Source organism: Camelus bactrianus, chromosome 35 (assembly GCF_048773025.1).
Source record: "Camelus bactrianus isolate YW-2024 breed Bactrian camel chromosome 35, ASM4877302v1, whole genome shotgun sequence".
Taxonomy (NCBI): domain Eukaryota; kingdom Metazoa; phylum Chordata; class Mammalia; order Artiodactyla; family Camelidae; genus Camelus; species Camelus bactrianus.
The window spans coordinates 17,120,229-17,142,327 of record NC_133573.1 but is presented as its reverse complement, the minus strand read 5'-3'; the positions used below and the strand labels follow the sequence as shown (position 1 = coordinate 17,142,327).

Genomic DNA, 22,099 nt, shown 5'->3' with positions numbered 1-22,099 from the left:
CACTTCTAGGTATAGACTCAGAAGAATTGAAAACAGAGACTTAGACAAATATTTGTACATGAGTGTTCATAGCAGCATTATGCACAGCCAAAAGGTAAAAGCAACACATGGGTCTATTAGCAGATGAATGGATATGCAAAATATTGTATGTGTACACAGTGGAATATTATTCAGCTATAAAAAGGAATTCTGATACCTGCTACAACATGCACAATCCTGAAATAATACAGACACAAAAAGACAAATGTTGTATAATTCCACTTATATGATGTACATAGAATAGGCAATTCTTAGTGACATGAAGAACAGAGGTTACCAGGGTCTGGTGGGGGAGGAGAGAATGAGTATCATTGTTTAGTGGGTTCAGAGTTTCTGTTTGGGATGACAAAAAATTCTGAAATAGTGGTCATAGTTGCACCACATTGTGAATATACTTAAAGCCACTGAATTGTACATGAAAAATGGTTAAAATGGTAAATTTTGTTATGTATATTTTACATTAAAATAAAATCCAACTCTTAGCATTCTCTTATACTCTTCAACTAAGTTTCAGTTCTGGTTTTTGCTTAGCTATGGATGATGGTGGTTATTTTTAACAAGCACTTCCTTTAAGCTAAAGAAGGATTTTTATAAAAAAGAAAACCCTCATTTTTTTAATTGGTAGGACAATTGCTGAACTATTTCATTTCCTCTTAGACTTTTTCTCAAACATCACGTTCCTCACACCCACTCAGTTTCATGTAAGATGAACTTAGTGACTCCTTTGTTCTGAAACAGTTCCAAGAAAATTAACTTAAAAAATTCTTTGGTAACCTGTTCCATCCTTTCTCATAGTGAAAACTGGTGATTGATTCAGAAGTTTGTTTTCTCTCTCTTTTAATGGGCAAATTTGCTCAAACTGTATCAAGATAATACTGATTCAGAAGGACAAAGATACAATGATGGAGTTAAGTTAAAACTTAAAATTAAAAAAAAAACCAGAAAATTAATGGAAAAGGGTATAGCTCAGTGGTATTGTGCATCCTTAGCATGCTCGAGGTCTTGGATTCAATCCTCAGTACATCCAATAGAAAAAAAGAGAGAGAGAAAGAAAAGAAAGAAAAAAAAAAGAGAAGAGAAAAAAAACCCAAACAAATAGAAACTAGGTTTCTTTATGTTCTTATTCCTCACATTTTGCAGTCCTTATCAAGATATGTCAAAACATCAATAATGCATTTGCAATTTAATAGAAGATAATTATCTTATAGCAATAAAAAATCTTGGCATTGAGAAGACAGATAGGCCAATAGGCACATGGAAAGATGCTCAACATTGCTAATTATCAGAGAAATGCAAATCCAAACTACAATGAGGTATCACCACCTACAGGTCAGAATGGCCATCATTAAAAAGTTCACAAATGATCAATGCTGGAGAGGGTGTGGAGAAAAGGGAACCCTTTGTACTGTTGGTGGGAATGTAATTTGGTGCAGCCACTATGGAGAACAGTGTGAAGTTTCCTTTAAAAACTAGAGTTACCATATGATCCAGCCATCCCACTCCAGGGCAGACATCCAGAGAAATCTTTACCCTGAAAAGATACATGCACCTCACTGTTCGTAGCAGCACTATTTACAATAGCTAAGATCATTTGTGTTTTCCATTTAGATTTTTGCATCAGTGTCCATGAGAGATATTGGTCTGTAGTTTTCTTGCAATGTGTTTGATTTTAGAATTAGGGTAATGCTGACCTCTTGGAATGAGTTAGTATTCTCTCCTCTTTTATGCTCTGAAAAGAGACTGCTAAGAATTGATGTAATTTCTTCCTTAAATATTAGGTAGAATTCACCAGTGACCCCATCTGTACCTGGTCTTTTCTGTTTTGGAAGGTTATTAATTATTGATTCAATTTAATATGCATAGGCCTGATCAGATTATCTATTTCTTCCTATGTGAGCTTCGACAAATTGTTTCTTTCATGGAATTGATCTGTTTCATCTAGGTTATTTAATTTGTGGATATAGAACTGTTCATAGTATTCATTTGTTATTTTTTAAATTTCATTGAGATCTATAGTGATATTCTCTCTTTAATTTCTGATATTACTAATTTGTGTCTTCTCTCTCTCTCTCTTTTTTTTTTTCTTTTTTTAGTTTGCCTGGCTAGACGCATGTCAATTTTATTGATCTTTTTGAAGAACCAGCTTTTGGTTTTGCTGATTTCCTCTCTTGATTTCCTGTTTTCAATTTCACTGATTTCTGCTCCAATTCTTTTTATTTCTTTTCTGCACCTTACATGAGATTTGATTTGCTCTTCTTTTTCTAGTTTCCCAGGGTGGATGGTTAATTTATTGACTATAGGTCTTTCTTTTCTAATATATACATTCAGTGGTATGTTTCCCTCTAAACACTGCCTTTGCTACAACCCATACATTTTGATAAGTTTTGTTTTCATTTTTATTTACTCCAAAATATATCTTAATTTTGCTTGATATTTCTTCTTTGACCCATGTGTTTTAGAAGTGTTATTTCATCTCCATGTAATTGGGGATTTTTTCTATTATCTTTCATTTACTGATTTCTAATTTAATACCATTATGTTATGAGAACAGACATCATATTTTTATTTTTTTAACTTTGTTAAATTGTGCTTTATGCCCCAGAATGTGGTTTATCTTCGTCAGTGTTCCTTATGAGCTTGAGGAGAATGTGTATACTGCTGTTGTCAGACGAAGGAGACTATGGGTGTCAATTATACCCAATTGATTGACAGTTTTGTTGAGTTCAACTATGTCTTTACTGACTTCCTGCCTGCTGGGACTGTCCACTTCTGAGAGAGGGGTGTTGAAATTTCCAACTATCATAGTGGCTTCACCTGTTTCCCCTTGCAGCTCTATTAGTTTTTGTCTAATGTAGTTTGATGCTGTGTTATTAGGTGCATACACATTAAGGATTGTTATGTTCCTTAGAGAATTGACTCCTTTATTTTTATGTAATGATTCCTTTCTTAATCCTTGAAAAATTTCCTTTCTTTGAAGTCTGTTTCTGTCTGAAATTAGTATAACTACCTCTGCTTTCTTTTGATTAGTGTTAGCATGGTATATTTTTCTTCATCCATTTATTTTTCATCTATATGTAAAGTTAAACTTGTAACTTTTTATAAGAACACAAAAGTTACATGAGTTTTAAGAACAAGAACCATTAGAAGCTATGAGAAGTGCAATATAATTTTAATAATATATTTTTTAATACCACAGTGTAGAACTCCAATGTTTCATTAGCATAATTTGCTGCAATGCCAATTAAATACCATAGGCTTGAACTTTATAAACATGTGCAGACTCTTAAAATAAACTATTAAATTAAATTAGGTACTTAATAAATTTGTACATGCCTTCATTATTTATACAAAGTGTTGTGACTCCCCAAAATATCAGGCATATTCATATTCAAATATATAAGATACAAAATGCATTCTAAACTCAAACAAGTAATACTTTTTAGCTTATCTGAGTACTGTTCACTCTTTAAGTTCCAATATAAAGACAAATATAAATGTATGTAAAGTATTTTCATATTTATAAATATTACAAATCAATTACTTGGTTATAGGTTATTAATAAAGATTATCATGGTGTGCTTTGAAAAAATTATTTATAATTTTTTGAGAATTATAAATATTTTAAGTTTCTGTTGAAATGACAGAGGAAGATAAAGACATGTTGTTAAATACGATATTCTTGGGCCTTTCTTTAAGGAATTTAAAGATGAATGGGGAACTCAGAAAAGTAAACACATAATGAAAGTCTTAAAAAAGTGCTATAGTTAAGGCTCTATGAGAACTCATGGGAGGGCCACTCCAGTGTCTGATGATTGAATACTTAGATCAGCTTTAATCCGTATATTCAGTAGATGGCTCACTTCTGAACATAACACTACTTGATGGAAAATTATATATGAGGTAACCTTAAGATTTTATATATTACTTTTCACAACTGCAAGGTTTAAACTGTTATTCCCAGAGTGTCAGCAGGGACACAGAAAAGAATAAAACAGGAAAATTAAAATACTGCATTTAGCTACCTGTTTCTCTGTAGGGATTTGGTACAATTAAAATACTTAGCACTTATCAGGTTATTATAGTTTGTCAGACAATGTAATGAGAACATTCCCTAGCTCATTTACTCCTCTTACCCCTATGAAAGTACCATGTAACTCTATGAAAGTACTATTAAGATGCTCATATTTTAGATGTGGAAACTAGGGCTTACAGTAGTCAAAGAATTTACCCCAAATCATAAAGCTAGAAGTTAAGCTATTAACAACTGGGAATAGACCTTCTTTTGTGGTGTGAGGAGAAACCATAAAGCATATGAGGGGAGTGAGACTGGGGGACTTGGTGGAGAACAGGGGTGGCAGGCAAGTCCAGTTATCCATCCTGTTTGTTACCACAGATCACTGAAAAGACTGGCTACATAAAACATTCCCCTGCATGCACAAGCCTCTTTCTAGCATCTGAAAATTTACATAAAAGGAAGAGCCCTCACTATGAATACCTGAGAATGTCCTAACATAGTGAAAACAAATTACATAATTCTGGGTCCAATTATTTAACATCAGGATAACCACTGTATAGTATCACATAAGACACTAATGCATTGGCTGTTAGATCAGTAAGTTGATCTTCTAAGTTTAAACAGGATTTGCTCCTGATTATTTTCATGATGGTATAATATTCCACAACTAAAATATTCTTTTACTGTGAAATCTCCCTCTTCAAATTAGGGCTTCCTATGATAAAATGTGTCTAGAGTTTACAGGTGTACCTTGACTTCATGATATGAAATTGAGCCAAATGTCTGTTAAACTAAATTGCTTTCTATGCTGAAATCAATTGATTACATAAAAGCCACTTGCCACAGTGGAATAAAGAGCATAATTCCATATTTGAAGGAGGCCCTAAAACTACAATTCAAATTTTTAAAAGTAGAATCTAAAAATTATTCAATAATTACAAGTATGCTTCTTAAAAATTAATTTTAACTAATTAATTCTTATAATGCTCTTTATATAAATGATAAAAACAATCTCATTCTTGGACTAACTTAGTGGGAAAACATGTTCTTATTTTTTAGAAGGCTCAATTGAAGAGCGTTTTTAGAAAAAGTGCAGAATACATACCTAAAATTAACTACTAACATTTTCTAGAGATCGAGGAAAGCTAACTTATAAAACTGTAACTTTGCCTAAAGTTAGCACCATGTATATACATTTTAAAAATTGACTGGCTACAGTTTTTAAAAAACAGTTCTTTCTCCACTATCTATTCATTTCTTTGTATAGTGACAAAAACTTATGCCTGCCCCCAAAAGAGATTACACATGTGCATATGTGCAACACAAAGAGGTTTGACTACATTACATTTTCTTTTTAAAAAGATGTTTCAAAGGATGAGAAAATCCTGAATTTGGTTAAGTAATTGAAGTACACATAAGAGAGAGTCACGAGTACATTTTTACAAAGGCCCCATACAGGTGTGATAGTTCCCAGGGCAATGATTAAACAAAGTCTAACAAAGATAAAGGGCAGATCCTGGAGCAGGATGCCCAGGGAATTCAGAAGTGGGTTCTGAGGAGTGAATATCATTCTAAGAAGAGAAATGAAACTGAACAGGTAGACTGGGTAGACCCAGCCTGACTTGTACACATTGGGGTGCCCGGCCACCCGGACCATCTCTACAGTGTCAGACCACAGCAGAAAGGTCCACAGGAAGACTTGTGCGCGGATGTCCTGCTGGGACATGGCTCTCAGGATTCCTGAGTCAAAGGTGGGCTCCTGGGGTCCCTCCAGATCAGGAGCAGGGCGCCATGTCGTGGCTCCTGGTGGTCGTGACAACTGGGTCCTTTTGGCTGGCTGCGGGGGTGTCGGGTTTTCTTCATTTTGCCTCACTTGGTCCGTCACAGTTTTTATTTGTTGCAGACTGGTCATATACACGTGCTTGTCTTCATTACCTGCAATAAGTTGGTTTATTTAAAATTAAATTTTTTTATTTTTAAATTTCTTAAAATTTAAAAGTCATGCATATACATACATATATTCATTTTCATATTCTTTTTCATTAAAGGTTATTACAAGATATTGAACATAGTTCCCTGTGCTCTATAGAAGAAACTTTTTTAAAATCTATTTTTATATATAGTGGCTAATATTTGTAAATCTCAAACTCCCAAATTTGTCCCTTCCCACCCCCTTTCCTTGGTAACCATAAAATTGTTTGCTATGTCTGCAAGTCTATTTCTGTTTTGTAGATGAGTTCAGTGTGGGTTTTGTTTTTCCTTTAGATTCCACATATAAATAATATCATATGGTATTTTTCTTTCTCTTTCTGACTTACTTCACTTAGTATGATGATCTCTAGGTCCATCCATGTTGCTGCAAATGGCATTACTTTATTCTTTTTTATGGCTGAGTAGTATTCCATTGTATAAATATACCACAACTTCTTTATCCAACCATCTGTTGATGGACATTTAGGTTGCTTCCATGTCTTGGCTATTGTAAATAGTGCTGCTATGAACATTGGGGTGGATGTATCTTTTCACATTAGAGTTCCCTCTGGATATATACCCAGGAGTGGGATTGCTGGTCATATGGTAAATCTATTTTTAGTTTTTCCAGACTGTTTTCCATAATGGCTGCACCAAACTACATTCCCAACAGCAGTGTAGGAAGGTTCCCTTTTCTCCACACCCTCTCCAGCATTTATCATTCATGGACTTTTGAATGATGGCCATTCTGACTGGTGTGAGGTGATACCTCACCACAGTTTTGATTTGGATTTCTCTGATAATTAGTGATATTGAGCATTTTTTCATATGTTTGTTGGCCATTTGTATGTCTTCATTGGAGAATTGCTTGTTTAGATCCTCTGCCCATTTTTGTATTGAGTTGTTTGTTTGTTTGTTTTTGTTATTAAGTTGTATGAGCTATTTAAAATTAAATTTTTAAAATTTATTTAAAATTTAACTTTTCTGTTAATTTTATCTCTATTTAAATGTTTAAATTTTTATTTAAATTAAAAATTACATTTACTTTTATCTTTTTAATGTTTATTAAATTTAAATTTTTATTTAAATTTAAAATCTTTGAAATTTTATTTAAAATTAAAATGTTCTCTTATTGGAGGTCTATTTCACCCATGGAACTTCAAGATAGCAAAAGGTAGCAGGGTGCACAAAATACAGAGGCAGAGAAGGCTCTGTGTCTTTGTTATTTTCCTGGATATGAATCCTAAGTCATTTTTACCATTTCAGAATAATAGCCATTACTCATCACAGGGCTAAGTAAGCACTTTCACACATTATCTCATTTAATCCTCAGCAGGGGGAGTTGAGAGATAGGGATTATAATCCCATTTTATAAACATGGAAACTGAACCCTAAGGGGTGAAATGACGCCCAAATTTAACTACATTGTTTGTAATGGGCAGAGCAGGAATTCATACCAATTTCTTAACTTTATGGCTGCTGTCACTTTCTAGAGGCCACACACAATATGCTAATTATAAAACATACACATATCATAAAATCGAATGGATCTAAAAGTACAATGGTCCAATCCTGTTATTTTATAAGAGGCCAACAAGTCACTGCAACCCAGATCGCCAGGCTTAGAGTTTGGTGCTAAGAGGGTCTCATTTGACCATGAGGGGGGTCTGAATCCAAGATTTTTAAGCTGTTCTTTCCCCCAACGTTATTGAACTGATCAATGTGATTGGTTAGACTAAAGTATCTCACCTGTGGCCATGAGGTGTGGTGGGTGAACATGTCAGTCATCTGAATGAGGAGGATGTTTCCTCATTAAAATCACATAGTGTGTGTGTGTGTGTGTGTGTGTGTGTGTGTGTATCTGTATGTGTGTCTGTGAGAGAGAGAGGGAGAAAGAGACAGGGAAGAGAGAGAGGGACCGTGTGTCTCCCCATGTACACATGGGCATTGAGGTTGGGGGTATGAAGGGACCCTCAAGTCTCACTCAGGACTTACTAACGGTGCTAATGCTATGATTTTTTGACATGAAAGGAACAGCACATTCTTTTCCAAACATTCATCCACTTAAGCACTATTTTTGTTACTAAGGATTTCTCAGGCCTTGACAAATTTACTCAGTGAACAAGCTGAGCCACCACATTACTTGATAAGACATAATTTAAAGGGAGTCATTAGAAGCAATAGCTCTAAAGGTTAAAGATACAAAGTCAATAAAAATTTGTTGAACTGTATTGAGCAGGAGTAAAAACATTTCAAAACAAGTAAGTTATTATGATTAGTTACTAATAAAACACTTGATGACTGTAAGTGGGAGCTTAAAAGGGCAAACAAACCTCAGTTTCATTTTTATACAATTAGTTATTTTAAAACTTTAAGTGTGAAATGAGTACATTTATAAACTTAAAAAATAAATTATTGATAAAATATTTACTTCTGGTAAGAATCATGCGTAAATCAGTTTTAGGGCCCGTGACCCTTAGAACCATCTTCACCAAAGAAGAGGCATGAGTAGGTATCATTTTGATTAATTACAGTCAAGGGAGAAAAATAAATGCTAATTACTATTATTTTAATAATCATAAATCATCTCTTTTTAAACTCAGATGCTCACTTGCATCAATTGTATCTCTGATTTTCCCTCCAAAAAATCAATATTGAAAATATGTTTCTTAGAATACGTCATGTCTTAGAGCTTTCTTCTTCACCTCTCTCAGTAGTTAAAAGTGTTCCAAGGAAAATTCAAATTCCTCTGTCAACATACACAACACAGCATATAACTTCGGCTACTGAAGATGACTGCAAATTCAGCACTGTTTCAACAGGAAGTGGCAATCTAAGAAGTGACACTTTAACATTTTTTAAACAGTCAGTGGCAACCATAACATCTGAGGGTAACAGCGGTCAGTGTGAAAAATGAATTCTTAGCTAGAGTTCATTTTTAATGAAATGCAAAGCCCCTAGTCCATGTATATTTGGTGAAATCAGGGCGGGGAACTTCATAGTTCTCCATAGTGCATTAGAGACTAGTTTAGACTTGGGGACAAGTTTACAGACTCTGCTATCCTCTGTCCAAGAGAGAAGCATTGTCACTCTTAGCTGGGAAGCTCTGCTGGCCTCCCAGAAGGCAGAGTAGAGTTGAGGATGTCAAGACATCGTTTGGTCATTGGAACAGACCAGCACATTTATCCTTGAACCATGTAAACCTTCATGGATCCAATACTGTTCCCTTCGGCTCCATGATTATTTTCCCTCCAAGTTATTCTTTTTAAAATCTCCCCTTGTAGCTGGAATTCTTTTTATTGTTGCTGTTAGTTGTTAGTGTTCCATTTGGAGAAAACTATATTTATTTGCATAAAATACATGCTAATTACTGTTTACTATTACTAATTGTGCAATTACTGATTACTGTTTGAGCAATTTGTGCAAATCGTAAAAGATACAAGCACCATGAGAGCCATCTACTCACCTCCTTAGAGGTCACACTGCCCCGTACAAAGTAAAAACAGCCTTTCTGTGTCATGGCCACCACATCTGATGTCAGTTGCCAAAACAACTTTTTATCCTTACTGCGAAAGCTAAGTAATTGAGGAAATGCAATTTTGATAACAGACACATGGTTAAGCAAGGGACTCACACCTTTTTTACTTTATTATTTCTTACTAGTAATGGATTTCTATCTCTAACTTGTTCCCTTAAAGTTTTATTTCACTTACAGGGGAAAACATAAGCACAACTTAACAAATCAGTAATGAAGAATTTTCGAGAGTGAGCGTGTGTTCCTCTTGCAGAGAAAAAAAGAAAGCAATCAAAGTTATTTAAATAAAAAGAGAGAGAAAAGAGGGCAAGGAATCACAAAAAAGGTACCTAAAGACAAGGCAGGATGGAAGCTGATACTAAAAAATGCCCTTTTTAATGAAATCGACATTGTAATTTTATTCGTTCAAAAATGGCACTATTTAAAGGCAACCTGGCAAAGGCAAAACTCAGCTTAGGGGCAAAGGCAGGCTCTTTTGAGGAATGAGTGGGGCTGGAGTCACGTGCCCACAGCAGGGACATGCTGGACAGTCCAGCTATGGGGCGAGAGACTTCCAAACCACCTCTCCAAACAGCAGCTTCCAACTGCTCATGATGGTGAAGGGCTAGGCCACTTGGAAACCCAGGCTGCCTGCTGTGAGCAGACAAACTGTGGAGTGCTGCTCCAAGCTCAGGCTGGCCATCGAGAACAGAGCAGCAGGTAATGCCCCCGCCTTCCCCACTTTGTTTCCCAGGATCGCCTCGTGAAATACAGAAGAATAAACTGTGGCAGGACTTTAAGAGGAAGGTAAGTTCTGTGCCAAGAGAGCATCACGGGGGGTCTGCATGAGACTGGGAGTCAAGGATGGATCATCTGAGAAGTGACTTTTAAGCAGAGACCTAAAGAATAAACAGGAATGAATTAGGTGAAGAATGGAGAAAGGAACTTTCCAGGTGGCGGGAAGAGCATGTGTAAAGACCCTGTGAACTGAAGGAAAGAGAGTGCGGTGAGGCGCTGGGGAGGCAGAGAGGGAAGGAGAGGAGAGCCAGTATTTATTAAAGGCTTCCTGTATACCAGGTATTGACCTAAGCCCTATCTATCCATCAAATCTCTTAATCCTTAGAAAAACTCTGTGATGTGCTTACCAAAGGGGAAAGAGGGGTGGGGAGGACAAATTCAGAGTATGAGATTAATAGATGCCAACTACTATGCATAAAATAGACTAGCAAGAAGGATCTACTGCATAACAACAGGGAATTATATTCAATATCCTGGAATAATCTATAACGGAAAATAATCTAAAAATATATATATATATATTTTTATATATTTATATTTATATATATAAAGCTGAATCATTACTGTACACCTGAAACTAGCACAATATTATAAATCACTATACTTCAATAAAAAAAGTGAATCTCAATGATGGAGATACTATTATTTTCCCATTTTAAAGGTGAATAAACTGAGGCAGAGGGAGATTAAGAATTGTTTCCAAGGTCACACAGCTAGCAAGTAGAGGGACCAGAACATGAACCTCAAACCCTTAATCACTAGATCACATGGTCTATGGCACAGCCAGGCGATGCAGAGTCTTATGGGCCTTAATAAGGGTTTGGGGCTTTATTCTAAGTTCAAGGAAAGACACTGAAGATGAGGACAGTGGAAGGCAGGGGAGCCAGAGAGGACATGGAGATTCAGCAAAGAGGCTCTTGAGGCTGTCGAGGCAGCTGATGTGAAATGAGATTGTAACTCAGTTCACAGCAACCCAAAGATCAAATTGAAGACTCATTCAGAGGGGAGGGTATAGCTCAGTGGTAGAGCGTATGCTTAGTATGCATCAAGGTCCTGGGTTCAATCCCCAGCACTTCCACTGAAAAAAAAGACTCCTCTAGAAAAAGTATGACTAGTCTTAGTTAACAATCCCCAAGATCAAAATTTTTCCCTGAGAGAAAAATGGTCTTGAGAAAGCAAAACGCTAATGATTTAAACATAATGTTCTGAGAAAAGAAAAAAAAATTCGGAAAAGAAGAAGTCAGTGCCTTTTGAAAACTTTTTGAAAAACATATTAAGTACACAAAGCACTTTTAGTCATAACACTTTTAGAGAATAAAAACATAATAAAATATACACCTATTTTATATGTGTATTTTAAATCTAAAATAAACATTTTAATATTTTTAAATGTTTAAAACACAAATTACAAACACTGTTGTCTTGACCCTCTCCACTGACTAGCATGTCTTCCTTTGAGGAGCAAGTCTGAGGCTGGGGAGACAAGTAACATCATTGCCAAATAGTAAATGATGAAATCTAGCACCTCCCTCCCAGCATGGTTACGAAGAAAGAATGAGTCAGTCTTGGTAAAGCATTTAAAATAGTGCCTGACCCAACACAACAGCCATAAGTGTGCTAAGTAAATAAAAAGTAGCGACCTCTAAAATATCTATTGTTTTAAATGAATTAGAATAGAATAGAAAATAGAACGCAGTAAACAGTTAAGAGTGATTACATTTTGTTAAACTTCGGTGATAGTTACCCAGAATCTCATATATGGAGGGAGGTCAAAAAGTGGGAGAAATAATGTCACACTACAGAACCTAATTCACTAATTCTTAGATTTGTCTGTTCATGTCACAAAGAAAAATGCTGCTGCAGGGGTGGACCCTGTGCCGGCAGAGACAGCTTGCACCAGCCAACGAGAGCCTGTCATGCGTACTTCTTCCCGTGACCTGTGTTCAGCCATACCACCTCGCTATCTTGAAACTGGCCACGGTGAGAGTATTCACACCAGAAAAAATTGGCAAATGCACAAATCAGGGATTTCCCCTCCCCCAGGAGAGACAGTTGTTTAAACACTGCCTAGTATACTTCTCTCTGTGCTCAAAATTCTATGAAAGTTTTCAACAAATAATAATAATTAATAACATTAATGCATTCAAAACAAATAATTCAACACCTCATCAGTTCTGCAAGACCTCAGGGGCATGCATTCACAGCTGTACACCAGAAACCGATGCGCTGCAACTGACTATATGTCAACAACAACAACAAAAATCTAAAAATAGGCATTGTACTGTTACTCAGTAAATTCAGAAGCCCTCAAATTCAGTTGCAGTTCCTTGCTGGGCATTGCATAAACCTGACCAGAAATAAATGCATCGTTTCTGAATTTTAGGCAATGTGAAATTTTAAGAGAATTCTTTTGTCTGAGGACACAGCTGGATGGCTCCACACTTTAAAGGCCATCTTCTTCTCTACCATTACTTTATAGATTCACCTAACACTGGACAAAAATAGCTAAAAACTGATAATACTGTTGATTTAAAAATATTCCAACTTCCTAAGTTTTCTAATCTTCAGCTTTTCATATGGGAACTTCTGACCATTCTCCCCTTTAATATGTGTTTAGGTCAGAGAGAGTAATTTAATTTATAATATATAAATAGAAAAATTACTTTTCTATTTTTAATATCAATGTATTATATTATGCATATTATATGCACTATAATAATCAATAATTTTATTATGTTAACAATGTAATAAGCATATAATGTTTAATATGCATTCATATATTATAAATAATAAATAATTCTAGATATTAATGTGGTTTGAAATGCCTCTACCAGGAAGTGCTTGGATACAGACCACAGTTAGGAACCCCAGCATGAGCCCAATCTGGGTGACAAAAATGGATGCATTGAGCACCTGATTCATTGCCTTTGGAGGACTTACCTCAGCTTTAAATATACGTATTTGTTGGTATAGTTGAAACACGTACTATTATGCCCGCTAGACTGTGAGCTCCATGCAAAGGGGACTCTGCCTGCTCTCACCCACCATTGCACCCCCGGCACCTAGCAGAGTGCCTGGTATAGAACAGATCCCCCAGAAAGACTGGCTGCATCAAAGATGGGAGGAATTCTTGTTCTGGAGTCTATGACCATGAGGGAGACATGGGTATCATGGAGGAAAAAGCTGCACTAAGGCAAGTCAGCCAAAGCATCCAAACTGAGTGAAAAATAGCCCCCCTTCCCCAGCCCGATCCCCTCAAACCTCCTCCATCACCCTCCAAGTCAACAGGAAGGACTTGGGAGCCCTGCACAGAATGTACCATGCACACTGCCTTCTGCCCTGGGTCCTGGAGAGAGAGCCCTTTAAGGAAGACCACGGGACCGCTCATGCTAACAAGCCCCAGAGGACAGCTGGAGCTCCTGGCAGCGCAGCCTGGGGACCTGCCTAGCTCCATGGTAAGGGAAGACCCAGTGGCATTCACACAGCCCTCAGAGCTCTGCGGGCACGGAGGCGGAGACGGGAGAGGGCAGACTGTGACTCCAACACCAGCAGTGGTGGCGGTCATGGCAGGAGTCACCAGGCAGGGGACCAAAAGTGCCGATGTGTGATTCCAAGAAGAAAGCACTTGTGAGTTCATAGGAAGCAGCCTTTGGAACACCCATCCTGTCAGAAAGAGGGGGACTTGGGCTCCTAAAATAGCCTGTGAATGCAGAGTCTGAGCACATGGGTGTCCCCATGCATAGGACCCCACTACTAATAAACACACAATTTAAACAAAAAAATGACCCAGGGCGTCTGCCCATCAGCTCAGCAACCTATGTCACTCTTTTCAGTCCTACACATGGAAATCTAGATACAGAGAACCATGACCTACACCTTGAACTTCCACCTGGGGCTTTAAATTCCAACTTTCGTTGGTATTATAGACTAATACATGCCGATTCTTTATGTTCCATTATCCTTATGTCTCCCTGAAATACTTGTTTTGAAAAACATCTTGCTGTTCTTAAGAATCTCACTTTACATACTAAAACTATACATAAATGTTATTTCCTCCCTCGGAAAACATTGATGAGTAAATGTCCAATTGTTAAAATCCTGTAAAGTTGCTCTAATCAAAGGAAGTCCCAGCTTGAGTTCTGAGAGCACCTGATATCCCTTGTCATTTGGTGCAGGGATGACGGCAGTATCGTTTCTGGCCCCCATCTACACTGACCTAATCCTGACAGCTGGTGCTTCGTTAGAAGGTATAAATCAGAAATTCTACCCTTCTCTCATCCCGAGTCTGGTCAACGGCTACTTATTTCTTGAGAAGGGAAAAAAAAAAACTCCTAGAGCTAACATACTTTCCTGAAACTTCCTTCTTCTAAGCAGCAAAGGGAGGGTTATAAAAGGAAATGCTCCCCCTTCTTGGCATGGCCTGAACAGTGTTCCTCATACGCACTCTCTAAACACATTGCAAAACGCATTATAGAAACCCAGCTCACACGGCTGGGCTCAGATTGTTTAAGCTATTTCTTTTTGTTAAAAAGAAGCAAAGGGGAAGTCAAAATGCCATTCCTTTTACTCAGAGAAAAGCGGTCTTTCTTTCTTTCTTTCTTTCTTTCTTTCTTTCTTTCTTTCTTTCTTTCTTTTTTCCTTTTACCTTCTGTGACATCTCTTACGTTCTATTGGGTTACGGAGCAACAGATTCCATTTCAAGGAAATCTGGAAAGGAGGTTCCTTTGGGAATTTGGATTTGATCTCTTGGTTTTTAACTTGCTATTTGTCTCAGTTTCTAACACTTCCTATAATCAAAAGCTCTCAACCAGGGTGGCCATCAGAACTGCTCGGAGAACTTCATTAAAAAAATTATAGATGCCAGGCGTTAAAATCTGGCATATCCTTTGAGCCAGAAATTGCACACGGGGGCATTTCACCTAAAGAAATTCGTCATCTGTGCGGCCGAAGTCCCTGCAGCATTTGGCCTAAGTCTCCGGGTCTTAAAGAGACTACACAGACGGAACTGGACTAGGGCCACTGAGAGATCTATTTGAAAATCCTACGCTGCCAACATCATACCTGGCACCTCGTACTGATGTGACAGTGGAAACCGCCTCCTCCGAAGAGCTGTGACGTTTTCCACGCAAATAGCCTGTTGATCTCATTGCTAGCAAGTCATGTCTGACTACGCAGCGATCCCCAATGTAGCCAAGACCTCCTGTCGCCGGGTTTGTACACCCCCCGATGGCCCCTTCCACGTTTGTCTGCGTGTGCAGCCAGTCCATAATAGTCCGTGTCTGCGGCAAGCCTTGTCGCCCAGGAGTCTGGGCATGCGCAGACGCTCGGGGTCTTCTGAGGACACTGTGCTCATCATCCTGGTATCATTCGGCCGTCGTCCAGCGGCAGTTAACTCTCTGTGTCCCCAGCCTGTGCTCGGCTAGTCGCCTCGCCGAGAGGCTGCGGAATACACGGCACAGGGTCCCCGGAAACAGAGCGCACTCGCACCATCCGCGTACGTGGGCTTAACCATGGCTCCTCTCCCCTGCCCGACTCACCCACGCATCACCTTACTTATTTTAACCACAGCCTTGTCTTTATCTTCTCAACCCTTTTCACTTCTGAACAAGTCATAATAGTAGTGGCTAAAAACTAGGGGGAAAACATCTAGTCACCCAACAACAGGAGGTGAGTTAGTAAGTCACGGCTCACAATACTATGGAATATTATTCAACCAATAAAAATGATGCAGTAGATGTAATAACAAGAATGATAACCCACCATACATTGCTAAGAAAGAAAAATTAAAAAGTCACAAAACAGGTTTTCTTAAGAATGCCCGTCAAGATGCTATCAGTTATAAACCTCCAGTGTGTAGGATTATGGTTGATTTCCATTTTCTTCTTTTTTGTTTATGTCTATTTGATAACCTTTTGAAATAAATATGGATTATTTTGAAAAAAAATAGAAAATATTAAACATTAAAAAAATTCAAAATGGAATGTTGGAAATGTCTGATTTTGGGATATGTTGGGCCTGGGATAGTCCTGCTCTGGCGGCTCAGTTGAATTGGATTGGACTGGATTGCATCATGCCCCAGAGCAACGGCTGTCACAAGACCTTGGATGAGGGAACACTTCCTCTAGGTGTTGCAGTGTCGTGACTCTTAGGGAACCAGTGGCTGGAGATGTTGAGAACTGGCCACCTGAGTTATAGCACCACCCTGGATATAGGTAGGTAGAGCCCAGGACTCTAAATGAGGTCCTAGACTGATTTTCAGACATTTAGCAGAAGAACTATTTTTTCAAATGAAATCGTACTCAAAATACCAACCCTTAAGCAAACAAGAATTGTGTTGTTCTGGTTGAAGGAGGAATTGGGGCATCCAGAGACCCCAGTTCAGCCTCCCCTTCCTGCCCTCCCTGCAACCAGAAGTTGTTAGAGTAGTTCTTGAAGCAGCTCTGGAGGTTTCCAAATTGACTGTTTGAAAGCCAACAGTTGTTGGTCTTAAGAGGGCAACTTCTATTCCAGCAACAGGTTTGCCCACTCAGTGCGAGAAATCCAACCAAAGTTATTTTTACCTCCCAAACACATACACCTGAGTTTCTTGAGACCCAACCTTCCTTCTGTGGAGCAAGTGTCTTCATCATCTTTGCCTACAAACTCCTACAAATTCCAGATATTGCCTTCAGTCTTTTCTGACCTCCAATGCCTTAGGTAAAATGAAGTTTTCCTTCACCTGTGGTCCCTGAGCACTTTAACCATGACACCCTGCTACACTGCTTTGTAACGTGGTGCCTGAGCTGGGCTCACACTATTCAAATGAATCCTGCAGGTAGGAGTGAAAACTTAACTCCCTAACCATGGATTCCCCCTGTGTGTCTGCAGTCACTGGCTTACATGGGAATTAAGAAATCTCAGTGAGGGGGTCAGGACCATGGTTTGAGGTTCAGACAATATAGGGAAGGCTAATGTAAGGAGACACTACGAGACTCTATGGAAAAAAGCTACTTCCAAAGAAGGAGGAGTCTGGCTCTACCAGAATCAGCCACACAACCTAGTAGTAGGAGAGGAAATGGTGGTTTCTAATGGAGGAGAATGGCCATTAATAAAAGCATTAAAGCCCAGCCAGTCTGTTAGTACATATACATCCTAGAGATAAAAGGCTTGTGCTTCCAAATGAAAATAGCTATTCCATGACTCTGTTTGGAACCTCTTCTAGAAAAAGAGAACTTAGTGGAGTGAAGTCAGTATTCCAATGGTAGAGAAAAGGTAATCAGTCAAAATCACCAGCAGAGCATCAGGCAATATCCCAGAGGCAAGAAGCAGTAGTAGCGAAAGGAGAAAGCTAGAAAAGGGTCCCTGATCATAAGAAGCAGTAGTAGCAAGGGTGTGTGGAGCAGAGAGTCTAGCGAAGTGGTGGGAAAAGAGCCACCAAGTTGTCTGTACATGAGAACGATGACTGGGTGGAAAGCAGGGGCAGCAGGATATTCAACAGTCTGGACCAACAAATGAGAGCACAGGAGACCCACGTTGGGTCTGGTTGCAAAATGTGAGAGGGAACCATATGGGAGAGGGAGAGAGATGGAAGTCCAGGCACTAACAGCTTGGTATTGAGCTAGCAGAACTCATTTGGAAACGTTAAGGTGTGCTCATGTGTACCCACACACTAGTAAGAGCTGGGGACACTCAGGCTATGTTTTGTATTCTTATTATTTGTTCCCATGACTGGGGCTTGACATTATTAGGTACTAGGTACTTCGGTGAGATTGCTATGCCTCAGAGATCTATGTACCAGAAAATATCCCCAAGTGAGCCCAGTCTACGTGAAATGACACACTTAGATGTTAATGGCATGTTAATTCCCTGATACTGAGGTATTGCAACTGGTAATAGGTTAGCAGAAAGGATTCATTGGACTAGCGAAGACTGCTTTAAGCATGAGCATATGTCAAATGCAGAACTTTTATTTTAAAATTTAGAAAAAGAAAAGCTACTCAAAGATCAAACTTTGGTAGCTTGGAATTAAGGTGATTAAGAAATGTTAAGAGTGTCCACAAATCCAAACATGATAGATGACCTTAGTTTCATCTAGAAAAAGGTCAAAGCTGCTACAAGTTGACAAGTATGTATGCATTTCAAACTATCCGGACAGAGCAAAGAACAGAATATATTTTCTTTCCCAACATTTTCTACAGGGAGTCAAATTATTCTACACTTCGTTTGTCACCCACCCCTATCCTACTGCTTTGATTCTGAGACAGCACATGCACTGGAACCATATTTACAGCATACTTGCTTATGTTCAGATTTATGTATTATAATTTATGTTTTTGAATTTATGTATTAATTTATGTTCCAGAGAATAAATTTACATTCCCTGGATTCACAAGTCACACAATTGATTTTATTAGTATGACTGTTAAAATGAGTATAGGAGACTATTGGAGTTCAAAGTTTGCATAAAAATCAAATAGATGTATAATTAATATTTACAAAGGTATTTTGAATGAATGCTAGCTTTTTGCGGTGTGACTTTTATTAAATGGTGGAATTAGTAAACCAGACATTAACTCTCCTAAGTTTGAGCAGAAAAGAGTTTGAGAAGGAGGCTCTTTAACTAAGAAGAAGCAGTTGTACAAGATGCTCTAGGGTCTTCTCCCCAAGACTGACTTCTTCCTTGGGGTTCTCTTATTTTGATTCTCTCATCATCATGACTTCTGAATACAAGGCAATCTACCTTTTTATAATCCAATTGATCACTTAAAGTATAAAATGCCAATAACTTATTCCCAAAAATATATGTGTGTAATTTTTTCTAGTGGAAGGAGATTTTCACTTAAAACTGAGAAAGTTCACATTAACATGGAAAATACAGGCTAATTAAAAGCAGTCCAATTTCAAAATAGTCTTGTGTTGTTAAGGAGCCTAGAGAAGTAGCGTAGGGTTTGGTAATTCTCAAGCTTCCTCAGTTTAAGATGGATACCCTTGGCTGTGGAGGGCAGGTGTCCCTTGGGAGTAACTTTTCCCTAACGGATTTACTGGCTGCCATCTTATCATGTCAACTGTGTTATGTTCAACATAAGAGCCTATCATCTCCCACCCAAGGACAAAGTACAAAATATAAAGCTCAGAGTCACAGATTTTCTGGTGGCCTCTAACTCAGTTTTGTGTTATAATCTGAGGAGCGAGAGTGACTGGAGGAGTCGTGATTCACGATAAATGATTCTCTGGCATTTCCCCTCCTGTCTGTAGTAGTCAGCCCTATGACTCGCTCAGTTTACCCCACCCAGCCCATCAGCAAATGATTAGACAAAACCCAGCCATTTCAAGTGCAAAGTCTTAGTCATACAATAACCACATTACACAAATATTGTAAAGTAAACAGAGATACCATCACACAAAATTAAATGCAAGTTGAGGGGATTTATGACTGACCAGACAAAACATTAGTGAGCAAAATACCTTTTTTAAAAGGCCAACCTATATTTAGTTACAACTGTTCCCTTTGGAGGAATGTGGCATATCTTGGTTTTATCAGTGTGATCTTTAGCTTTTTGACAATCCACAATTAAAAACACATAAATCTCTAGTACATATCTTCAGTAGTCATACTAATTCCTGTTAGCTAAGGTATCCAAAAATAAACTATTTATTCATCTAAACTTAAGGTTTTAAGAGAGTTCTAAAAATACAAATTTATAAAAATTTACTTACATAATTTTCTTGTTAAACACAAATAATTTGGTATGAAATTTGGTAACTTTATTCATTTATCAGTACTATCAAAATGTAAAAAGGAAATAAGAATAGCTGTATAGCTACCAAAGTAAGTTTAAAGATAATTATATTTAGATATCTTCATTTGTAATCTTCTATCTGTAATGTTAGCTCTTAAAAAATATCATTAAATGTGTGAACAGAAAATAGAGCAGCAGAAACGTATGTCAAGCTTCTAAAAATATTTATATTTAAAAGAATACTTACTCTTTAGCTGCCCTCTAAGAGGATATGTCCTGAGTTTTTCAATAATATCAACCACAATCAAGCAAGTCAGAACCAGAGAGACTGGCAGGTCAGGTAACATATCAGGTAACACGGCAGAACCATTAACATTCTTCTGAACCTGTTTTCAGAAGACCATTTAGAAGCATTAAATTTTTGTGCTTTCTTTGTTCAAAATTCTTTGAGATGTCTGAAAGTAGTGTTAAATTAATTATAAATACATTTACTATAAGATTAGAGGCCTTGTTTTCAGCCTTTTAGGTGTTCAGCCCCACAAGGTTTTGAATCATTTCTAAAGATGTATTAAGGATTCTTATCAATGGAAGAGCTTTCAGTTAAAGATAGAACTTGGCAAAATGTAAAAATATAACAGTAGGTTCCTGGAATACTGGAACGGCGAACCTTTCCCAACCCTGCTGCTAAACAGAACCTTTGAGAGTCCTAGCTCAAAGAGCCAGGGGGACAAATATTAGAGTGCTGGGTCTTCCAAGGAGAGAGAGCTGGGTAAACCAATCTAGGTTTCGGATCACTTCCTTCATCTGTTTAAGGTATCTACAAAAAAGCCTATGGCAAACATCATGTTAATGGTAATATGTTAAGAGTTTTCCCTCTGAGATCAGGGAGAAGACAAAGGTTACATTATGACCATTTCTGTTTGACATTGTCCTAGAGGTCTTAGCCAGTGTAATAAGGCAAGAGAAAGAAATAAGCAGTATAAGTATTGGAAGGAAATAAAAACAAAATATCATTATGTATAGATTATATGATTGTATATGGAGAAATTCTCCCCAAAATGAATAAGTTATTTCTACATAGCAACAACAAAGAGAAAGTAAGGTTTTAAAAAAATGACGCCATTTGATACATCAATGAAAATTCCAATATTTTTTGTGGAAAATGGCAAGCTGATTCTAAAATTTATATGGAAATACAAAGGGCAAGACATTCTAGAAGAAAAAAAAAAAAGAAGATATAAAGGTTTTCTCTTCTGGATTAAAAAGAGCTATTATAAAGCTACAAGAATTAATACAGTGTGGTGTTGGCATAGGAATAGAAAAGTAGGCAATGGAACACAACAGAAAGCTCAGAATAGGCCATGAACACACACATCTGATTTATAACAAAAGTAGCACTGCAGAGAAATGTCACAAGGACATACTTTTTAATAAATGGTGTTTAGTCCTTTAGATATTATTTGGAAAAAAAAAAACCTTGGTTCCCTACTGAGCAACATACACAAAAATTAGTTCCAAATGGATTATGAATCTAAAAGAGAATGACAAAACGATATAGCCTCCAAAATATAATACAGGAGAGTATCTTCAGGACTTCAAGTTTCAGATTCACAATATGACAAAATCTTCTCAAATAAGTTACCAAAAGCAATATCTATAAAGGAAAGAAATTGATACACTGGACTATTTTAAAATTAAGAACTTCTCTTCATCAGAAAAAGATATCATTAACAGCATGAAGTCACAGAATGAGAAGATATTTGCACTATATATAATCAACAAAGGTCTTGAAATCTGAATATACAAATAATTTTTTCAAATCCATTTTTAAAAGATAAGCAACACATGATGGAAAAAAAATGAGCAAGATGAAAAATATGCTAAATCTCATCACTTACTGGGGAAATGCAATTGAAAATGACATTGAAATTCAAGAATATACTCACATGAATGTTTAAAATAAAAAGACTTACAAAGTAAGTGCTGGTGAGGGTGGGGAGCAACGTGATTGCTCATTCTCTGCTAGTGGGAGGCTAAATTAGC

At 37.4% G+C, this 22,099-nt stretch overlaps 1 protein-coding gene across 1 annotated transcript in view; it reads right to left on the bottom strand.

Moving 5' to 3' along the window:
* Positions 1-3,189: 3,189 nt before the first annotated feature.
* TMEM236 (transmembrane protein 236) overlaps positions 3,190-22,099 on the bottom strand; it is a 39,424-nt gene continuing 20,514 nt past the window's right edge. The window contains exons 4-5 of the mRNA XM_074358335.1: positions 20,304-20,442; positions 3,190-5,989 (exon numbers count right to left, since the gene is read on the bottom strand). Coding sequence (XP_074214436.1) covers positions 5,409-5,989; positions 20,304-20,442 — 720 coding nt within the window. The 3' untranslated portion in view covers positions 3,190-5,408. The remainder of the gene's footprint in view (positions 5,990-20,303; positions 20,443-22,099) is intronic.